The sequence below is a fragment of the Cololabis saira genome, chromosome 3, assembly GCF_033807715.1.
Source record: "Cololabis saira isolate AMF1-May2022 chromosome 3, fColSai1.1, whole genome shotgun sequence".
Taxonomy (NCBI): domain Eukaryota; kingdom Metazoa; phylum Chordata; class Actinopteri; order Beloniformes; family Belonidae; genus Cololabis; species Cololabis saira.
The window spans coordinates 26,688,181-26,706,620 of NC_084589.1; the positions used below are offsets into that span (position 1 = coordinate 26,688,181).

Consider the following 18,440-nt stretch of genomic DNA (forward strand, 5'->3'; position numbering starts at 1 on the left):
TATTTATCCCTGTCACTACCCTCTGCTTTTTCTGCTCCAAGCTCCCCATCTTCTCCTGCTGATCACTAACCTCCATTGACAATATTAAGACTTGTGAAAAATGTTAAGCCTGCCCGTACACTTTTCCTATTTTCTGTCAGTTCTTATCTCCACCTGACCCCCTGAACCACCTTTTTCTGTTTATTCTACTTCATTACTTGTCAAAATCTATTTTTCTTGCATGTGTTCCAAACACCATTCTTTTCTAAATGCTTCCACAACATCTATTATTCTTTTATTTTTTCAGTTGAGATATTTTATTTATCAAACCGGAAAAAATAAAAAATAAATAGGATTATATTTGTGTAGGTGATGTCCAAACTTTCCACAACCCTATTTGTATTGTGCATTTAATTACTCAGCACTTTACCTTGAGATTGCATAACCAACCTTCAGATTGTGTAATTTTTATTATCCATTTAATTATTTTTTATTTTGCTAAAGATTTTTTTTAAATAGAACTCATCAGGCAATTGGAAAGTTATTATATAATATGTTAAATGTATGTGAATACTAAAAAAATAAATAAAAATGAGTTTACGATATACACCACTAAAGTTAAACATCTTCGTGTACCGAATAAATAAATACTAAAAAAAATGAACTTGGATCTGGGAGGTCCGCTTGAGTTTTTTGACCTTTCCATAGACATTTATGTAAGAATTTCCAGCTTGTTGCACCACCTCATTCCTCATCACTGACCCATTACAAATATGCCCACGGCTGAAACATCACATTAACAAGTTTATTCCAAGTGATGAGGAAGAACCAGATTAAATAATTTGGCTTCACATTTAGCAAGTCACATGTAGAGCATTTAAAAAATAAGACATGATGGAATTTACTCCTAAATATTGGAAGCAGATTGAAACATATTGTAATCCAAATTGGGTAAAATATTGTGGCACTGTGTTAAAGGTAAATAAAGACATGATGCAATGATCTGCAAATCTTATACCGGTAATCCTATATTTTGTTCGCAGCAGAACACAGAAAATAGTAAGGAAAAGCACTATTGTGAGAGAAAAACAAGGTATTTTTGACTTTGAAGGCAGCAACACATCTCCATGAAGTTTGGACAGAATCATGTTTACCACTATACAGCACACCCTCTTCTTTTAACAACCGTTCATATATGTCTGGGAACTGGAGAAACCAGCTGGTTGCTCGAGTTTTAGGAGAAGAATGTTACCACATTTCTTTTTATTTGATTCAAGCTGCTCAACGGGCAATGTTGTGATTTAGATTTAATGATGAGACAAATCTTTTCAAAGATTTGGACTGCTAGCAGGTCAGTGTAGAACCTGAACTTTTCTACTGTGGAGCCATGCTTTAGTACAGTGTGCAGGTTTTGCTGAAAGATGCAAGGCCTTCCCTGAAAAGATGGTGGCTGGATATGACTATATATTGCTCTAAAACCTATACATAAATCATCATCGATAGGCTTTTGAACTGAGCACAGACAACGAGCATGATGGCTCCCTCCTCTTTAGTCTGGAGGATGGAGTGTCCATGATTTTCAAAAGGATTTTAAAATGTTTCTCTTTGCCCCAGTCCATTATAAATGAAGCAGGTTTTTGACCCCAAATAAACGGTGCATTTATGTGCCATGTTCACAAATAGCTTCCTTTTTGCTGCATCAATGGATGGCATGGCTCTTAGATGGTGTTTTGGAGAAGTGATCCGGAGTTCATGCAGTGATTCCCATTCAAGAATCCTGCCTGTTTTTAATGCATTGGTGATCACTGGTACCCAATATTGATATTCAGCATTGCCCTTTGCACATATTTCTTTTTATACCCAATCAGTCACTGACTTGTTGGTAATTAACTTAGTTAGTTGTAAAATCTTTCTGCAGTTGTGTTTTTAGTGCTTACTTTTTAAGCATTTTGTTGGCCATGTCTCAACTTTTGAGACTGCTGATTCCATCAAACTCAGACTGAGGTAATATTTTTTATGAAATGTCTTACTTTCAATTTAATACATCTTCCGTGTTCTATTGTGAATAAAATATGGAGAAAGTCGAATTATTTCCTTCTGTCTATAAATATTTAACAAAGTTTTTTGGAATTACAGTTCAATATCATTTCCACTTTGAATAATGGACAGCTTAACTGTGCTAGTAAGGTGCTGAAAATATGGTTGGACATGCAACTTGGACCCACTAGGTATCATTTTCTTTACTGATGTCGGTCAGGTTACACAATGTCAGGACAGGCTGACCCGTTATGAGGAAACGGTCTAATCTGCCCCCACAGTCCATGTCGGCTCTCATCTGATTAAAGTGCACAAAACATGCAGAGAGCCATAATGTAAAACAGATTAGGCTAGGTAAAATAGTCTAATTATGTAGGATTATGGGCTTGACCTTACCATCTAAAGTGCCCTGAGAAGACTGATGTGATCATTTTTCATAAGGCTCATACATTAAATTGAAATAAATCAGAGACATTATAAGGGGTGACAAGCATTTTGACAGATGCGATAGGCTATATATTTTGTACACTGGGCTAAACTGGAATTATAAATTGAATGGAATGAAATCAGGGAAATGTAAATTTGTATGATTAGCAGTTTCAATTTCTGTGTATTTCTGCCTTTGGCTTATCATTGTTAAATATTCAGTTAGATTAATAACAGCAGTTATCCCATTATGCACTGCCTGGTCTAAAATGTTGTCAGCTTTGATTATGCCATGCATTTGCTGTGCCATTGTTTTAATCAATTCACACAAAGTCACAACATATAATGCAGAGCTCCATTCATTTCTCTACAAGCTCTTGCACTGACAATGGAGGGGGGGCACCTAATATTGTCGATATCCAGACCTGAGCAACTGGCCTAGCCAGCCACCCTAGTTCTTTCCCTCTTTGATGCAAGAATTAGTCTGGTTCCTCTGGATTTGATTTCGAGTCCCCTGGTGCAATACTAAATGATGCAGAAGAAACTCCCTCCGGAAACCATTGGAGTACGAACAGCCAGAGAAAGAAAGCATGTGACTTTGGTGACTTTGACAGCCAGACTGCTATCAACACAAAACATCCAAAATGGAGTGCAATGACGCAGAACCTTCGATGCATGACTGCTGTTGGTTTTCCAGTGAAAAAGTACAAATCCAAGGGGTTAGTAATTTTGCCTTCATCTTCCTTGCTTTGAATAGTGCTTCTTTGACTCTCCTGCATGACTCATCAAATGAATACCACCCCTGACCCTTTGTCAGCCTTCTGATGGTCCCTAACTGACCAATCGCAAAAATCATTCTCCGTTGCTACATCAGGCAGAATATCCGGTTAGACAAAATAGCCGTCTCTCTCGTTCACATCAATGGAAAAGCATAGTTTTTACTTGCCTTGTATCAAAATTTAAATCACAGGATTATTTTTTTAAAACTTTGTATTGGTAAAAGGGAACACTTCGGAACACACTGCACACACTGTAGTGAGGGTGCAGCATGTATTTTATCCCCAAACTGCTAGAAATCCAATCTGCATTGCCAAAACAACCCGGAGTGTTCCTTTTTATTTTTATCTACGGTAGTTGCAGTTGATTTTCTTTGGTACATTAATTAGAAATAAAGTGATGTAAAACGCTGTTTTTACAATGGACGCAGACGGGAGAGAGGACAGTTTTGTCCGACTTAGCAACAGGGCTTGACAAAGGGTCAATTGGTTTGATACTTTCTGTACCGGTGGAAATGTCTGTGAATGCGAAGAGTACCACACTTATTTTACGAGAGAGAAAGGGTAAGTGGGTATGGCTGGCCGGGCAACTGATCAACTGAAGTAACCCCAGATTACAATACTGCCTCCACAGGTTTGCACGGATGGCACAAGGCATGATGGGTGCATCACCTCATGCATTCATTACTCTGACGCCCTCGTTCATTATTATCATTCTGAAATAGGGTAAATCTGGATTCATCAGACCACATGAATATTTTTAATCCTCACTGATATGTGGTTTTCTTACACACAGCTGTTTAGCTCCAACGCATTTTGTTCAAATTACTTATTTTTTCTCTGCTTTTCTTTTGGGCCTGACAGTGTATATTCAAAGTCATGAAATAAGGAAAGAAAAGAAAGAAAATACACTGTAGGCTGGTCAGAAGCTTAGATGTGAACATGTTGTGATAATATGACTTCTCTTCAAGGTTGAATTTGTAAAGGGAGCCAATTTTTTTTGTTCTCTTTTTTTCTTCTTAGTTGTCTGTTTTTGTTGTTTTTTTTGCACTTGGGTTTACTTTGGATTGGCCTTTATTTTTGACTTGACAAGTCCAGCGCCCTTCATTGGGGTATCTGTTTCAACAGGTGCTATAAAGGACCAAATAGGCAACTCTGCCTTCATTACAGAGACCGTGTGGATTGTGTTTTCTGAGGTTGCAGAAATAATAATTCCTAGAAATAACGAATGAATGAATGAATGAATGAATGAATGAATGAATGAATGAATGCATGAATGCATGAATGCATGAATGCATGAATGCATGAATGCATGAATGCATGAATGCATGAATGAATGATCTTTATTTCGGTCTTGTACACGTAAAATAGAAGCTGTAGCTTAAAGTGCCTACCCTTTTTATCTTGTGATCAGCTTAAATATGAAACATTAGCATTACTTCGTGGAAACAAACAATGCATAAAGAAGACAAAAGATAAACAAGACAAAACATAAAATTGACGTTTCACATTCTAGAATGTTTTTGATAATATACTTTATAGTTATAGTGTTTTATATTTATTTACAATATTTTCTTTAAACATTTTCTTAAACTTGAAGATAGAACTGCACATTTTTAGGTCGTTGTCACAACTATTCCATATTTTTCTTGCCTTAATTGATATACATCTCTTTTTAATATTTGTTCTTGCTGTCGTCATCTCAAACATGAGTTCCCCCCTGAGGTCATAGCGGGTTTCTTTTATTTGGAACAACCTGGGAACAATACTTTCCCCGTTTGGCAGCCACGTCGCAACACAAATCCTGCCACCTGTTTTCAGCGCTTATTTCGCCTTTCAGATGTCGTCCAATGGGAATGAACGGCAGGTCTGGAGGCGGAGAAAGGAGGCAGAGAAGTTGGAGGAGAGAGTGAGAGGCAGATTTGGAGAGACGCTGAGCTGTAGATTGAGTGTTGGTCGGTGCTGTCACATATTAAACTCACAGACTTAACTGCTCAGTCTTCGGACTGTTAATTGTCACCTTAGTCTCTCTTCTCCTATTTAACGCGGTTGCACATTGTGTGACGCGCAGCCACAGGTTGGCCGATTAAATCCAGTCATCATGGATTATTCCTCCCCTTCTCGCGCCGATTGTCCCTGACTGGAGGATGATAAAAGAAGGCACCGTCGATTCATCAGCAATGATCGAGGGAGATACAAACTGATCATTTGAAGTGAGCGAGTCTGTGGAGAGAAGACCTGTGGAGGAGCTGAGAGGAGCCGAGCAGAGGAGATGATGGGCTGGCCCTGACAACATGAAAAAGAAAAAGTGCGGTGGTCAGCCAGCGATTCAGCACAACTGAGCCGGAGAGAGAAGAGGTCGGAGGTAGGAACAGACGGCAAGGAGGGGGCCGGGAAGGCGTGTGGTTATATCATACGGAAAGTAGGTTATTGTTTTGGATCAATCAGTGGCAAGTAATTGCAGCCAACGCATGGTTAACGCGGGCCTTAAACAGTTACTCCTCTCCTGTTGTGAACATTGACAGATGTGGAATTATTATTCACGAGTCTCAGAGCCTTATCTCGTTTTTTGTGGCTTAAAGCCGGGGGATTTTCACCCTCCTCTCAGCTAACAACAGTACTGTAACTCAGATGACATTTTAGGGGAGAGATTGCTGGAAGCATAGTGGCATGTATGTGAGAGAGAACCAGAGAGAAGTGAGAGTGACTGACTGGACAGCTGACTCAAATGTGAGTCAAGGACTAACATAACTCCCTGATTATGACTGCTTCCTCCACTCTGTTGCCCCTCTTTGTCACACACCCTAGGTCTTTTGAGTTCACATTTTTCCCTCATTTGTTTTGACCAACATTTTATCCCTCAGTGTCCTCTCACTGCTCCCGCTAATCCCTTGTTTAACTATGTAGAGAAAAGTGTGTTCTTCGTCATGTTGTGTCACTCGTCGCTCTTTCCTCTCTGTGTTTGATAGACAGGTGTGTGGCCACAACTCTGACCATGGAGCCTCCCCCTTCTCTGAGCTTGGCTCTTCTAGGAGGGAGCGAGGATGAGGACCAGCGCTTCCTTCTTCCCTTAGGCAGCCTTTCCCATCCCTCCAGCGCTGGCAACCCGCCAGGATCAAACCACTCCAACCACATGGGAGGTTCGAGCCTTGACCGTTTAAATGGAAGCACCCCGTCCCCATCCCCTACCACACCCAGCTTGCCTCCAGCATCACTCCCCAAGTTGCCCCTGTCTTCCTCTGGAGCCCAACCCCTGCCACCACCCATCCCAAATGCCCTGCACCCCACCAGCACCCCACTCTCCTCCTGCCTTGGTTCACAGCACAGCCTGAGTGGAGACAACTCCCCAGTCTACAACGCCCTCTTTTATTCCTCTCATTCGCCCTCCATGGAGCGGGAGAGGGACAGAGACCGTGACAGGGAGAGAAGCACCAAACACAGGCAGGCCAGTCCACTGGTTCACCGTCGGGACAGTAACCCTTTCACAGAGATTGCCATGAGCTCCTGCAAGTACACGGGTGGGGTCATGAAGCCCCTGAGCCGCCTCAGCGCCTCCCGCAGAAACCTCATTGAGTCGGAGAGCAGCAGCGAAACCAAAGAGGGTGGGGTTTCAGCTGTTACCGGATTAACGGCTACTGGTGGACACGACAGACAGCGAGAAGCCCCACCTACTTGCTCGGTGTCCCAGTCCTCCACTAATCAACCCCCGATTCAGAGCCCCCCAGAGATTGTGATTTCATCCAAAGAAGACTCACCGTACCCCAGAGGAGGAGGGTATGACATCACCGACTCCACATCCAACCAAATGTCCATCTATCACCAGAACCACGCACTAGTGGAAAGCAGGCGGGCACAAACAGGAAGGGGTAGCAGGCAGGGAGGGGTTGGTTCAGTGGGCACTGGGGTCCGAGGAAGCACCTCCAAGGCTTCCAAACGAAAGAACCAAAACATTGGCTATAAGCTGGGTCATCGCAGGGCACTGTTTGAGAAGAGGAAGAGGCTGAGCGACTATGCCCTCATCTTTGGAATGTTTGGCATCGTTGTCATGGTGATTGAGACGGAGCTGTCGTGGGGCGTGTACACAAAGGTGAGGGAACAGACCATTGACATTAAAGTCTCACTCGAATGTTTTTACACCTAAAAAGAAAATCACTTTTATTGTGAAATATAATGCAACATTTTTTTTCTTTTAACTGGAAGGTCCAAGTTTACGAAGTTCCACTTAGTCCAGTCATAGGTGACGTCTACACTAGTTCTAGCACACACATTTTCAAATGTTGCACTGTTATGGTGGGGACAGGGAGTCTTGGGAGAGTTCATGATAGGGTGTAAAGCATAAGGAGGAGTTAACTCTGTGTTTTGTTTCAAAGATTCATCCAACAATTCCTTACTCTACCTTTAATGAAACAGTCAAATTAATATGATGAATGTTTTTAAAGATACTAATTATTTATTTGTATATGTTTTTATATTTATAGATTAAAAAATTATATATTCAGATCAAATCAGACAATATTTTGTTTTCATGGAAACATGGAACATAAACATAAAAATAATTCCATATATGGTCATGTGACATAGGTTGTGGTGGTGTAGTGTGGACGGAGATGTTGTTCTATCTAGACGTAGTTGAAATGCTCATACAGATGTGCACTAGTGTGGACTATCGGTGCGTCCGAAATGCCAGACTAAACAGTATATACTAAAAAGTATACTTAAATTCGGCACACTTTTGAGTAAATATCAATAGTATTTATTAATTCGGACGTTTTATTCAGAGCGCACACGTCACTTCCTGCCGTTGGGAGGAAGTGACGCGTCGCAGCAGCAGTAGCAGCACCGCTCCGCTCTTTCCCGTTTATCCTGGCCGAAACAAGATGACATTATATAATATTATATACGAATATTATAATATTAATATTATATAATAATATTATTTTACTTAATATTATACTTATGACATATACGTATCACTTATCAACCAAACACTGCTGCATTGCATTGTGGGAAGTTTCGGCTCAGCTAGTGTCCATCAGTCCACACTAATAAATTTCTCCGGAATGAGTATGGATAGAGCATACTATTGAGTACGTTCTAATGTTTCGGACGCACTAAAAAATCTCACATACTCATTTTGCATACTCATTAGGGTGGAAGTATGTGATTTCGGACACAGCCAAAGTCTTAGGGTTGCTTTCAAACCTGTGGCCCATTTGTTTTGTTCCGATTCAGGGGTTAAATCAATACAGTTGTTTAGTTTTTCATATGTGGAGTTTGTGTTCACAAGGCAACCATCTGTAGTGGTTCAAAGCTGATAACAAATGCCATGCGCGAACCAACTGTTCTCTCATTGGTCAGAAATGAACGCGGAAGGAGTTTCCTCTTCCGTACCCCGGGAAAAACAACAAGCCCCTTTCACAGAGAGAGCGCAAAGCGCAGACCGCCACCCCCGATCACATTAATTTATGTGCTACCCGCGCAAGAGCGGACCGCGCTGCCGCCGAGCTCAATCCAATAGGAGAGAAGGGAAAAGAGAGAAAGTTGTGTCCAATACAAGAGAAGGTGGTGGAGGCTGCGCCGACTCTTCGCCTTGCGCCGCGGTCGCACATACACAATGAATGGAGCTGTGTCGGTTACTGTGTCGATTATGTTCTCACTCCAAATAAAAAAAACGAACCGCTCCAGGTCTCGAATGGAAGCGAGCTGAGACCACCTCTCCTAGGCGATCTCGGCTCGCTTGTTTTGTGCCGTATCCGAGCGCGATTGCTGTGTTCAGATATACCAAATGAATCGATCTTTAGGGGGAAACGCTCCCTGTTTCGGAACAACTGCTTCAAACGGGACAGGTGTGAAAGCACCCTTAGAAAATAACCTTGATGATGATGCAGCAAAATCAGCCGGGTTACATCAGGTCAGGGTTGGAAATGTTAACAAGAAAGCATGGATGCATAAATTGAGGTTGTTGCCGTTCAGCCACACTGGTAAAGGAAATAAATAGCAAAGCCTCATTGGATGGTAATCTGGTGTTTTTATTTCATTTTACTTTTTTAATGGATTGTTAATGAATATATAATGGGCATATAGGTCATTAAACTATAGGTAGAAGTCAGTCAATAAAGAAAAGTTAATTACAGAACAAGGGCTGTATAACCAACACTCCCCACACACTCTGAATATGTTATCATTTTTGTTGGTTTGTGATACAGCATTGCATATCAGACATAACATGAGCAAAAGACATCACGTCTACAGCTGTGTGACGTTCAACTGCAAACACTCTGATTGCCTCAATTATTTTAATTCTTTAGAAAGACAGAAATGGTTGTTATGATCACACAATATTTTGTCCTTGATATGAAATTGTTCATTCAAAATATAATGCTTTAAGACGCATATTTTCAGAAAAAACTAATTGCACCAACAAAAAGCACTGTTTGTGCAAATACTAAAAGTTAGTGTATTTTTACTTCTGCTGTTTTGATTCTTACAGATTTTTCTACGATTATGCTGTAGCTTTTTTTTCTGTCTTTCATATGACCTCCAACCTTCAAGAAGTATGGTAAACTGGTAAAGTGTGTCTTTAAAGTGACACATGAGCTCACAAATGCGAGACCCAGCTGTCAAACAGTGGTTGCAGTTTTGTACTTTTTCTGTACTTCTGCAGTTTTGTACTTCTTCCAAAGTTTGCCTCGGTTTTGCATTTGTAAAAACTATTTTCCTTTACATTTCTGGCAGCCAGTGAGTATGGCGACAGGACATTTTGAAAGGAAGATGTGTAACAAAGGTCACAGGCCATTTTGAACCTTGAGCGGTTGCTTTGTTGAGCCTGCGGGTCACACACACACCCCACTTTTGTCTCATCTGGATGAGCCCGTGGCCATGTTCTCAGTTAGTAGCTGTTTGCTACGCCACACACGGACTTACCATACTGTGCACATGTTTTTGTATGTGTGCGGGTGGGGGGGTTGTGTACTGTAATGACCAAGCTTGACAGTTGCTGCTTCCGGGTGATGTAATGCAACGATGCAGAGGACATGGGGGCAGATTATCAGTAGGAGGCTGGGATCTCATTTGTCTGTGTAATGGCCAGTGTAATAAGCTGAACTGGCCCTTGGCTGCTGTTGTGTTTATTTTGGTTCCGTGTTTGTGCACTAGAAGACCCCCTGTGCATCTTTTGCTCACTTCCTTGATTCAAGGATGAACCTGTACTTCCTCCTGTCTTTCTTCTTGGTCTGACGTATCACAGAGAGTTGCTTTTTCTTAACGCAGTTTGTCACAGAGGGATCATTTCCACAGACTATGTGGGATCAGGTGAGTGTGCAGAGTTACAGGTACAGTAACCTTCAGAGCAGGCTGTCTGGGTGTGTCCACCATCTCTGATGTTACTGGTTCCTCTCTGTTACCGTTACGCTGGAAGAATGTGACTTTGGAGAGCTGCCAGCTTTGCTTTTTTGTCCAACTCCAACTTTATGAAAATCACTGTTTCAAAACCAGTGTCTTTTTATTAATGAAAATGCACAGCTCTGAATTTCTCTTTCAATTCCCCTTCGCCTGTTTTCCTTGCTTCTATTGGTCGGTTCTCCGGCCAGCACTTTTATGCTCTCTTTCTGTCTGCCCCCCCACCACCAAAAACACCACCTTTTCTTCTTATTTCAACTCTGTGGAGTCCTCTTTATCCTGCTTCCTTTATTCCTGTCTCTCGTTCATTACCCCCCCCCACCCTCACTTTCTCACCGCCTCTGCTCCTCTGCTCTTGCAGTGGGCGTTAAACTGGGGGAGTGTGATCAGAAAAGCGAAGCAGCTGGGCGAGAATGAAAGTCTGTAGAAAGAGAGAAGAAGTGAAAGGCGATAATGAAAAGCCTGATTTAGGTCCTTAAGTCAGAGCCAATGCAGCGCTTAAACAAAACCAGTGGCTTTTGACTGCCCATCAAACAGATTAGTTGACATCTATCAATTTGATCAGAGGAGTCACTGTTAATTATCTTCCTGTGCTGGTCAATCTGTAATCTTTAAAATATCTGGTAAGAAGCGGGATTTGAAAAGAACACGCTGGAAAACATTTCAGAACCTTTCTTTTTTTTTTAAAGAGAAAATCCAGAGAATTAAATGTGCTTTTGCTTTAAATGCAGGTTTGATTTGGCTTTAGTCCAACAGATACTGGAAGGCCATCAGACAGCTCAAACTCTCACGCAGATGATTGAGCTGGGTAGAAGCCCACTGGCTGTTGTTGTGAGAAATAGCTGGAAATCATGAAGATAAAAGAGACGTCGGGAAGAGAGATGAATGGGAAGACAGCTCAGAGAAAGGTAGAGAGGTTCAAGCGGTGGTTTAAACCAGTCTAAGGGTAAAAGCTTTGAATGATTTCTGGTATTGATTAGTAATAATCACTCACCCACACATGCTCTGTCCGCCTCCGCATACACATGCTGTACAAGATCGCACTTTGAAAACTGATGTTGATTTTTTCCTTTTTTTGTTTATTTTTTAAAGCAGAGCTATATTGTGAGCTTTTTATCGACAAGTATTTTTAAGAGGTGGTGTGGGCGCTTGTGGCAAAATCAAAGAAGTATGGACATTTTCTTTTCCCATTGAAAATATATATAATATACTGTATGCTGTATACACAGATTTTTACCTTCTTTTTTTATGAAAGCAGTAAAATAAATGTGACTGTTCAGAATACTGCCAGAATGTATCTACCAAAACTCCCGCACTTCTTTCAGGAAGTCCAGCTGCTCCATCTTGCTCCCAAAAATAGAGATGAAGAATAAGAATGGAACTAAACAGGGTGGGTTGGTTTGTGTGGAACGAGTCTGTGTGTGCGTGCGTGCGTGCGTGCGTGCGTGCGTGCGTGCGTGCGTGCGTGCGTGCGTGCGTGCGTGCGTGCGTGCGTGCGTGCGTGCGTGCGTGCGTGCGTGCGTGCGTGCGTGCGTGCGTGCGTGTGTGTGTGTTAGGATGGAAGGAGGGAGAAGGTTAACAGTGGAGGACATGGTGTTCGTGACTGTGGGTATTGTGAGTAAGAGTACATACAGTACAGTATATACATGTTTGGAGTCTGATTTCAAACCAGGGAGGCGTATTCTGAAGTCGAGGCTGTGATTTCCTCTGGTGTGTCCCGTCACCTCCGTCTTTAGCATCCGGTCCATTTTAGTCAAGTTCATCGCCGAGTCCTGAGACTTGAGATGATTACTCAAGTTTTGGCTTTAGGTAAAAAAACAAAAAACTGTCCCAATGCAGGGCAATCAGTGCCAGTAAACTCCTGTAGTGTAAATAAATGATGGAGAGAGAATACTGCATGATGAAATAATTTATGAATATGAAATAATTAAATTTGTCCTAAGGTACAATAGTGACTTTTCACACAAAAATGCTGAACGATCGAAACATAAAGGACCGTCTTAACTCATCTTCTCTGCTGGATTATATTCAGTCTCAGGTATTTATGAGTTTGCATGTTTTGGCTACCTGTGTCTTTAATCACTTTGAGCAGTTAAACAGCAGTACGGAGATTGTTCATTTTATCAAGAACTGGACAGGTGGCTGTTTCTGAGAATAACCAAGGCTCTGTGACACGTGGGACCTTAGCATGTGGCCTGTCAACATCAGATGAGTGGACTATTTCACAGAGGCCCACGTTGCTCCCCAGGGTCGTGCTCCACGCCACTCCTCTGGTATTCTGAGGGAATGCACAGCGGCTGTCAAGTTCACCCGTCACACTGTTGGCGCACACGCTTGACACATGTGTGACACAGATGGATATGGTATCAAGTGTCAGCATGCACTGTAACCATTGTTTCTCAACTCCTATACGGGGTTTTATACACAATGCTTCATTTTAAGTGTCACATACGACAGGGTGTGCAGACGTAGTTGTAATGTTCAGTTATTCAAAAAAAAAAAAAGGTTTGAGGGGTTCATGCTTTTAGTGAAAGCTTTCATGTACTTGACACGGTGTGGACACACCTGCTCTGATGCAGCATATATTGAACTCGAATGACTGTTGAGTAGTTTCTGCTTTGAAAGAACAAACATACCCAGAACCGGCTGATGTAGAAGGATAATTACACTACAGTATGCCCAACTGCAAAGCTTTCCTCCCGCAAAGTGCAGTCCTGCCCCTATTTCCAACCTGCATCATAAACAATGTCCACATTTATTTTGCATATTACAATGCATCTTTGCAACATTCTAACAGCAAAAAAATCGTTAACTGTCTATGTTGACGGAAAGACTATCTTTGCTGTATATTGGTAATTATTCTAATGAAGAGAAAAGTCCCACTCAATATTTAATTATGGGAATGTATCATTAGAGACAGCAATGTCCTTTTCAGGAAAAATGTCTGTAATATAAACTGTTGCATGAAAAAATATACATGAAAATAGCGTTGATGAAGTTCAGGATTCAACCCCTGAATGTCTGCTAACAAATTATTTGCTTAAAATGATAAACGCTGGCTTCGTGTGACAGCTTTCCAATCTGAATTCAGTCTCAACCTCACCGGTCCTCTATCGGGGTCAGGGATAGTATTAGTCATTAATAGAACATGAACTTACTGCATTGTACCATGTCCATATACGTGGCTTTCTGTGCAACATCTTGTAAAAAAATGCAGGTGTAGCTACGGAATAGAAATACATGCTCATCTCAATTTGTTTGGTAGAGCTAAGCTCCTAAACAGTAAGGCAGTTGACTGAACCAGCCTCCAAAATAGATGAACGTAAATTTCGCCACAATCAGAAGAAGACCAAGGATCCAGGCCAGTCAAAGACAAGACTGGGGTCCTGCGTGTCCTAAAGACAAATGTCTGCAGTGCCTGCTTTGTGTCTCCAAGGGAAAAACTCTGATCTCATGTCATAGAGCTTTAATATTGGACAGACAACAGTTTTATATGTATCAAGGAATTTGCTTGCATGCTCATTTTTCTTTGTTTAATCACTGGGCATGTATGAGCGGCTAATATATCAGCTCATGAAATTACTTGGAAATGTCTGACCCTTCATTGTCAAGAATAGTATCTCAACCTGGTGATTTATTTGAAAATGAATTTGTTGACATAACTGGCAAGCAAACAATGTAATCAATATACCACTGTGTCAGACGGAGCTAGCTGTCTTGTACAGTATGTTCTTTTATATGTGCCAGGTTGTAAAGCAGCTTTGTCATGAGCGCTTTTGTCTACCGAGCCAATGCTGGTGATGTTAAACAAGGAGAACAGAAACACGCAAATTATGTTTAAAATCGAGTAAGTTATATTCAGCTTACACTTCCCCCAAATTCATAGAAAAACATCTGAAAAGTGAAATAGTGTTTTGCGATTGAGTTATTTAATTTCATTTCTAATGTTTGCAGAAAATGAAATCATTTTTAATGAAAAACCTTTATTCCAACAATCCTGCTGAGTAATATATGAGGACAGGAAACTCATCTATATCTTAAATTGTGTTTACTTATTTGATGGTTTAAAACTTTGCTTCAAGTAAGTTAAACAGTTGTGCAAAAACACTGCTTAGGGTTAAATTGAGTATCAGCGGTGCGGTTTTCCATTCTTTCCTTTCCTCCTTCTCACCTAAAGTGGGTGCCGATATCCCCCCTGTGAGTCTTCAATATGTTCTGATTTCCCCAAGGTTGTCATTGCCCACTCTCTCCCTACTCTAGCTTTCGTATCTATGGCATTTCTCGCAGAAATTTACTGGTCGACCTTTTAAGACCTTTTTCTGCTTGACCACTCGCAGAGGCAGCGTGCTGCTTTTCAGACGGTATGTGACGATGAACCGGGTGTTACACTTCCTCCATATTCTCTAAAGGACCTATCAGCCATCTCCGCACTTCCTTTCTCCTTCCTCCTACTTTTTTTCTTTTCTTTCACTCCACGCCCCCATTAATACAAGTTTCCATGGGACTTTGGATCCCACGGGTCTTGCTACTCACAGGTACAAATGTTCCCATTTCCTTCAGTGTAACGAGATGACGCCACTTCTGTCTGTATCTGTGACTCTGTTGGTACACATGGGCGTAAGAAGTTGCATCATGTCAGGGCGACATAAACATTTATGTCACAGTGTGTGCATCCTCTCTTCTGTGTATAAACTACTATAGAGTTTGTGTGTCTATGCGACACTTTAGACTGAGCTGTCTGTTCCCTTGGATGCATGGAAGTTTTTTATGGCGGCACAGATATTTAATAAGATTAGGATCTGTAGGGGGGGCGGGGGATGTAAATAAATATTTGGTATTTTTACTCCAAATTACATATAATGTAAGAATCAGCCAGCCAAATTAGCTTTGATTTTAGACATTAGGGATGTGATGACAACCTTGGATGCATCATAAAAATATACACTGAGTGGTCTAGGAATAAGCAGCTGTCACTAAGCTCACTGTCTTCTACAGTATCTTTGCAAAAAAATGTAATAAAAAAAAAGGCTACATATCAGTTGAATGAATTTGGTTGAAGGCAGCAGGCCACTCAGCCGTCTTTAAGTTCGAACTAGGAAACTAAATGTATATAAACAAAAAATCCCTTAAAGCATAATCACTATCACAAATTGCACATATTATGTTTTTTTCTGTTTTTCAAAGTTTTTAAAATTGTCTTAAACTGTAGGATGCCCAGTTTTTAGGTGGTGTAACTGCGATCGTAAGAGGTACATGATTGATTAAGTAATAAATAAATGTTTTGAAAGAGCATTCATACCAGGGGCTTTAAGAGATTATTCTTTAAAACGTCCAACTGTATATGCAGACATTAATTGCATCAGTAGGTTGGTCCTCTAATGGCGCTTTTGCATTAGTATCACCTCAGCTCGGTTCTACCCGTTTTGCGCTTTCGCACTAGGGCTGAGACGGGTAAAGCCGCTCCAAGTCGATACTTTTTTCTGTAACCATTTCAGCCAGGTTCTATAGCGGGCTGAGCAGGGACTATTTCTGACGTCACCACCCTCCGCGCCACCGATTGGTCGGGGGGCGGGGCCGTCAAACGTTTGAATCAGGAAGCGGGAGTCAGCGCGAGGGGACTCGCGGCTCGCGGCGATTTTATTATAAAGCGCAAAACGTCTGTTTGTTGATCCAACTCTGAGGTGCAGATGTTCATAAACCTGGTGGCTGTCGAGAAAAAATTAAAAAAGTGATGTAGACGGGCTGTTTTTTTCTCAGCTGCTCCCGGCTCCAGCTGATTTCTCATCTGCGCTGACATGAACAAAGGTGTTGCGCAATCGAGTACGTCACAGCAGCTTCACCACAACCCCCCCACTTCTCCCCTGGCAGTGCGAAAACACACGTGTGGAGCCGGGACGAGCCGTGCCGAGCCGAGCCGGGCTGAGCCGATACTAGTGGAAAAGTGCCATAAGCTCCAAGATTCTGTCCACACATAGTCAGATGTCCCCCACTTAGATCCCATTCACTTCAGAAAGAGACATCCTCCAACTGTCAACATGGCATGGTAGCAACATATTTGATTGGTTTAGGAACGTAACCTATAACAGCAGAGTGAGGAGGAGGTGGAGGCTGAACAGGCTGCTAGCCACATCACACAGAAAACAGAAGATTCAGGCTGCACAATCTAACAGACACCAAGGTTTTGAATTGCAATCAAGGTAAAACAACTATAATCTGGTTCTCAGTGGGTCTAACATAGGATGATATTTGCTCATGTACAGATGCAAATGTGTTAAATACACCTGAAAAGACTTATTCTTTGACGGTGAAAACATTTTAATTTGAGCTTGGAACATTTAAGAAAAAATGGTTGAGCCAACACAGAAAAGCCCATTTAATAACGTAAACTTTACGTACTAACTACACCTGCCCACCGCTGCTAATCTGAACAGAGTGAAACAATAAGTACAACCAGATCGTATCCTAATGTTATACAGAGAGATAAACACATGCTTAAAGATACTGAATCCTACAGAAAATGTATTGGATCTTACTAAAACAGAAAGTCATAGAGAGCAAAAAAAATGGAAAGAGTTCTTCTCTGAGCTTTTTAGTTTGGGTTCAGATAAACATTTCAATAAAATAATGGCTTTGAGGTTTGCTATTGTTTGATATGATATTTGAAAGATTGGTTTAAGAAATTGCTCTCATGATTGTTGTGCCTAAGTTTATGCCTTGGAATTGTGAGGAAAATTTTAGGAAGGCAAGTAATCCCCTTACTTCACAGACACTTTTTGCTTTTCTAAATACCAAAAGTGTGGCAGCAAAAACATCGGTTTACTGCCCCATCCCCTCCACTCACACACGTAGAATATTTCTCATGAGTAATAATATTCCACTTGCACCATTGATCAGGTACCTGTGCTTGAATGCACATTCTAAAAGTGTGTGTGTGTTCACGTTTCTCTTTGTCTGGATTTAATTGAGTGTGTATGGCTGTAATGGTTTGCACTAAATGTGAAGTCAAGTGTGTGTGTTTGTGTGTGTTTATCCTGGTAAGGTGAAATCGCTTTTCTGCCTACTGCCTGTTTCCCTGGAGACTGATTGCAAGAAATCTTCACTTTGACAGGAGAGAATCCCAAGGCTAAGGCATGAGAACATGAGAACACAGATGCACACACAAACACACACATGCACACGCACTCATTGATATTCATTATAAACACACGTAGTGGCCGACTTGTCACTGTAAGAGTAATGTGTTGGTGATCGAGATGTATCTGTCTTTACATCTGTGTCAATGAAGTTGGCACAGTTGGGGAAAGTCCTCAAGTTACTTCCTCTGTGTGTGTGTGTGTGTGTGTGTGCGTGCGTGCGTGCGTGCGTGCGTGCGTGCGTGCGTGCGTGTGTGTGTGTGCGTGCGGGTATGCATGGCTGCCTTTCAACTGAACTGAAGAAGCTCATTATCTCTGCATGTTGTCCACTGAGTCAGTGATCAATACACACTAATCGCACACTTATGAGCAGCTGGGCAAAAACGAAAACAAACATTTATGCACACAAAACACCTGCACAAGCTGGATAACAAATGCAAGATTGCAACCCATCTGGGGTGGTATATAAAATGTACAGAAAGGCATAAAGGAATGATCCTCAAATAATTGAAACCTGATATTTCAGAGAATAAAAGGTATGCTCATTTTAAATTAATTGTTGACAAGTCCATTCAGAACCGTTGGGCCATACACCACTAGTTAAACGACTTAAGCTATTTAACAGCAACTCATCATCTATGATATATGAGATCATTTAAAGATGCTGAAGGAATTTCTGTACTGAAGAGAC

The 18,440-nt window shown here is 41.4% G+C and overlaps 1 protein-coding gene across 2 annotated transcripts in view; it reads left to right on the forward strand.

Annotated features, from left to right (window-relative positions):
• Positions 1 to 5,149: 5,149 nt before the first annotated feature.
• kcnn3 (potassium intermediate/small conductance calcium-activated channel, subfamily N, member 3) overlaps positions 5,150 to 18,440 on the forward strand; it is an 87,158-nt gene continuing 73,867 nt past the window's right edge. The window contains exons 1-2 of one of the 2 annotated variants that reach the window (XM_061716890.1): positions 5,150 to 5,640; positions 6,188 to 7,305. In XM_061716890.1, the coding sequence (XP_061572874.1) occupies positions 6,214 to 7,305 (1,092 nt within the window). In that variant the 5' untranslated portion in view covers positions 5,150 to 5,640; positions 6,188 to 6,213. The remainder of the gene's footprint in view (positions 5,641 to 6,187; positions 7,306 to 18,440) is intronic. The other variant, XM_061716889.1, reaches the window with a different exon arrangement.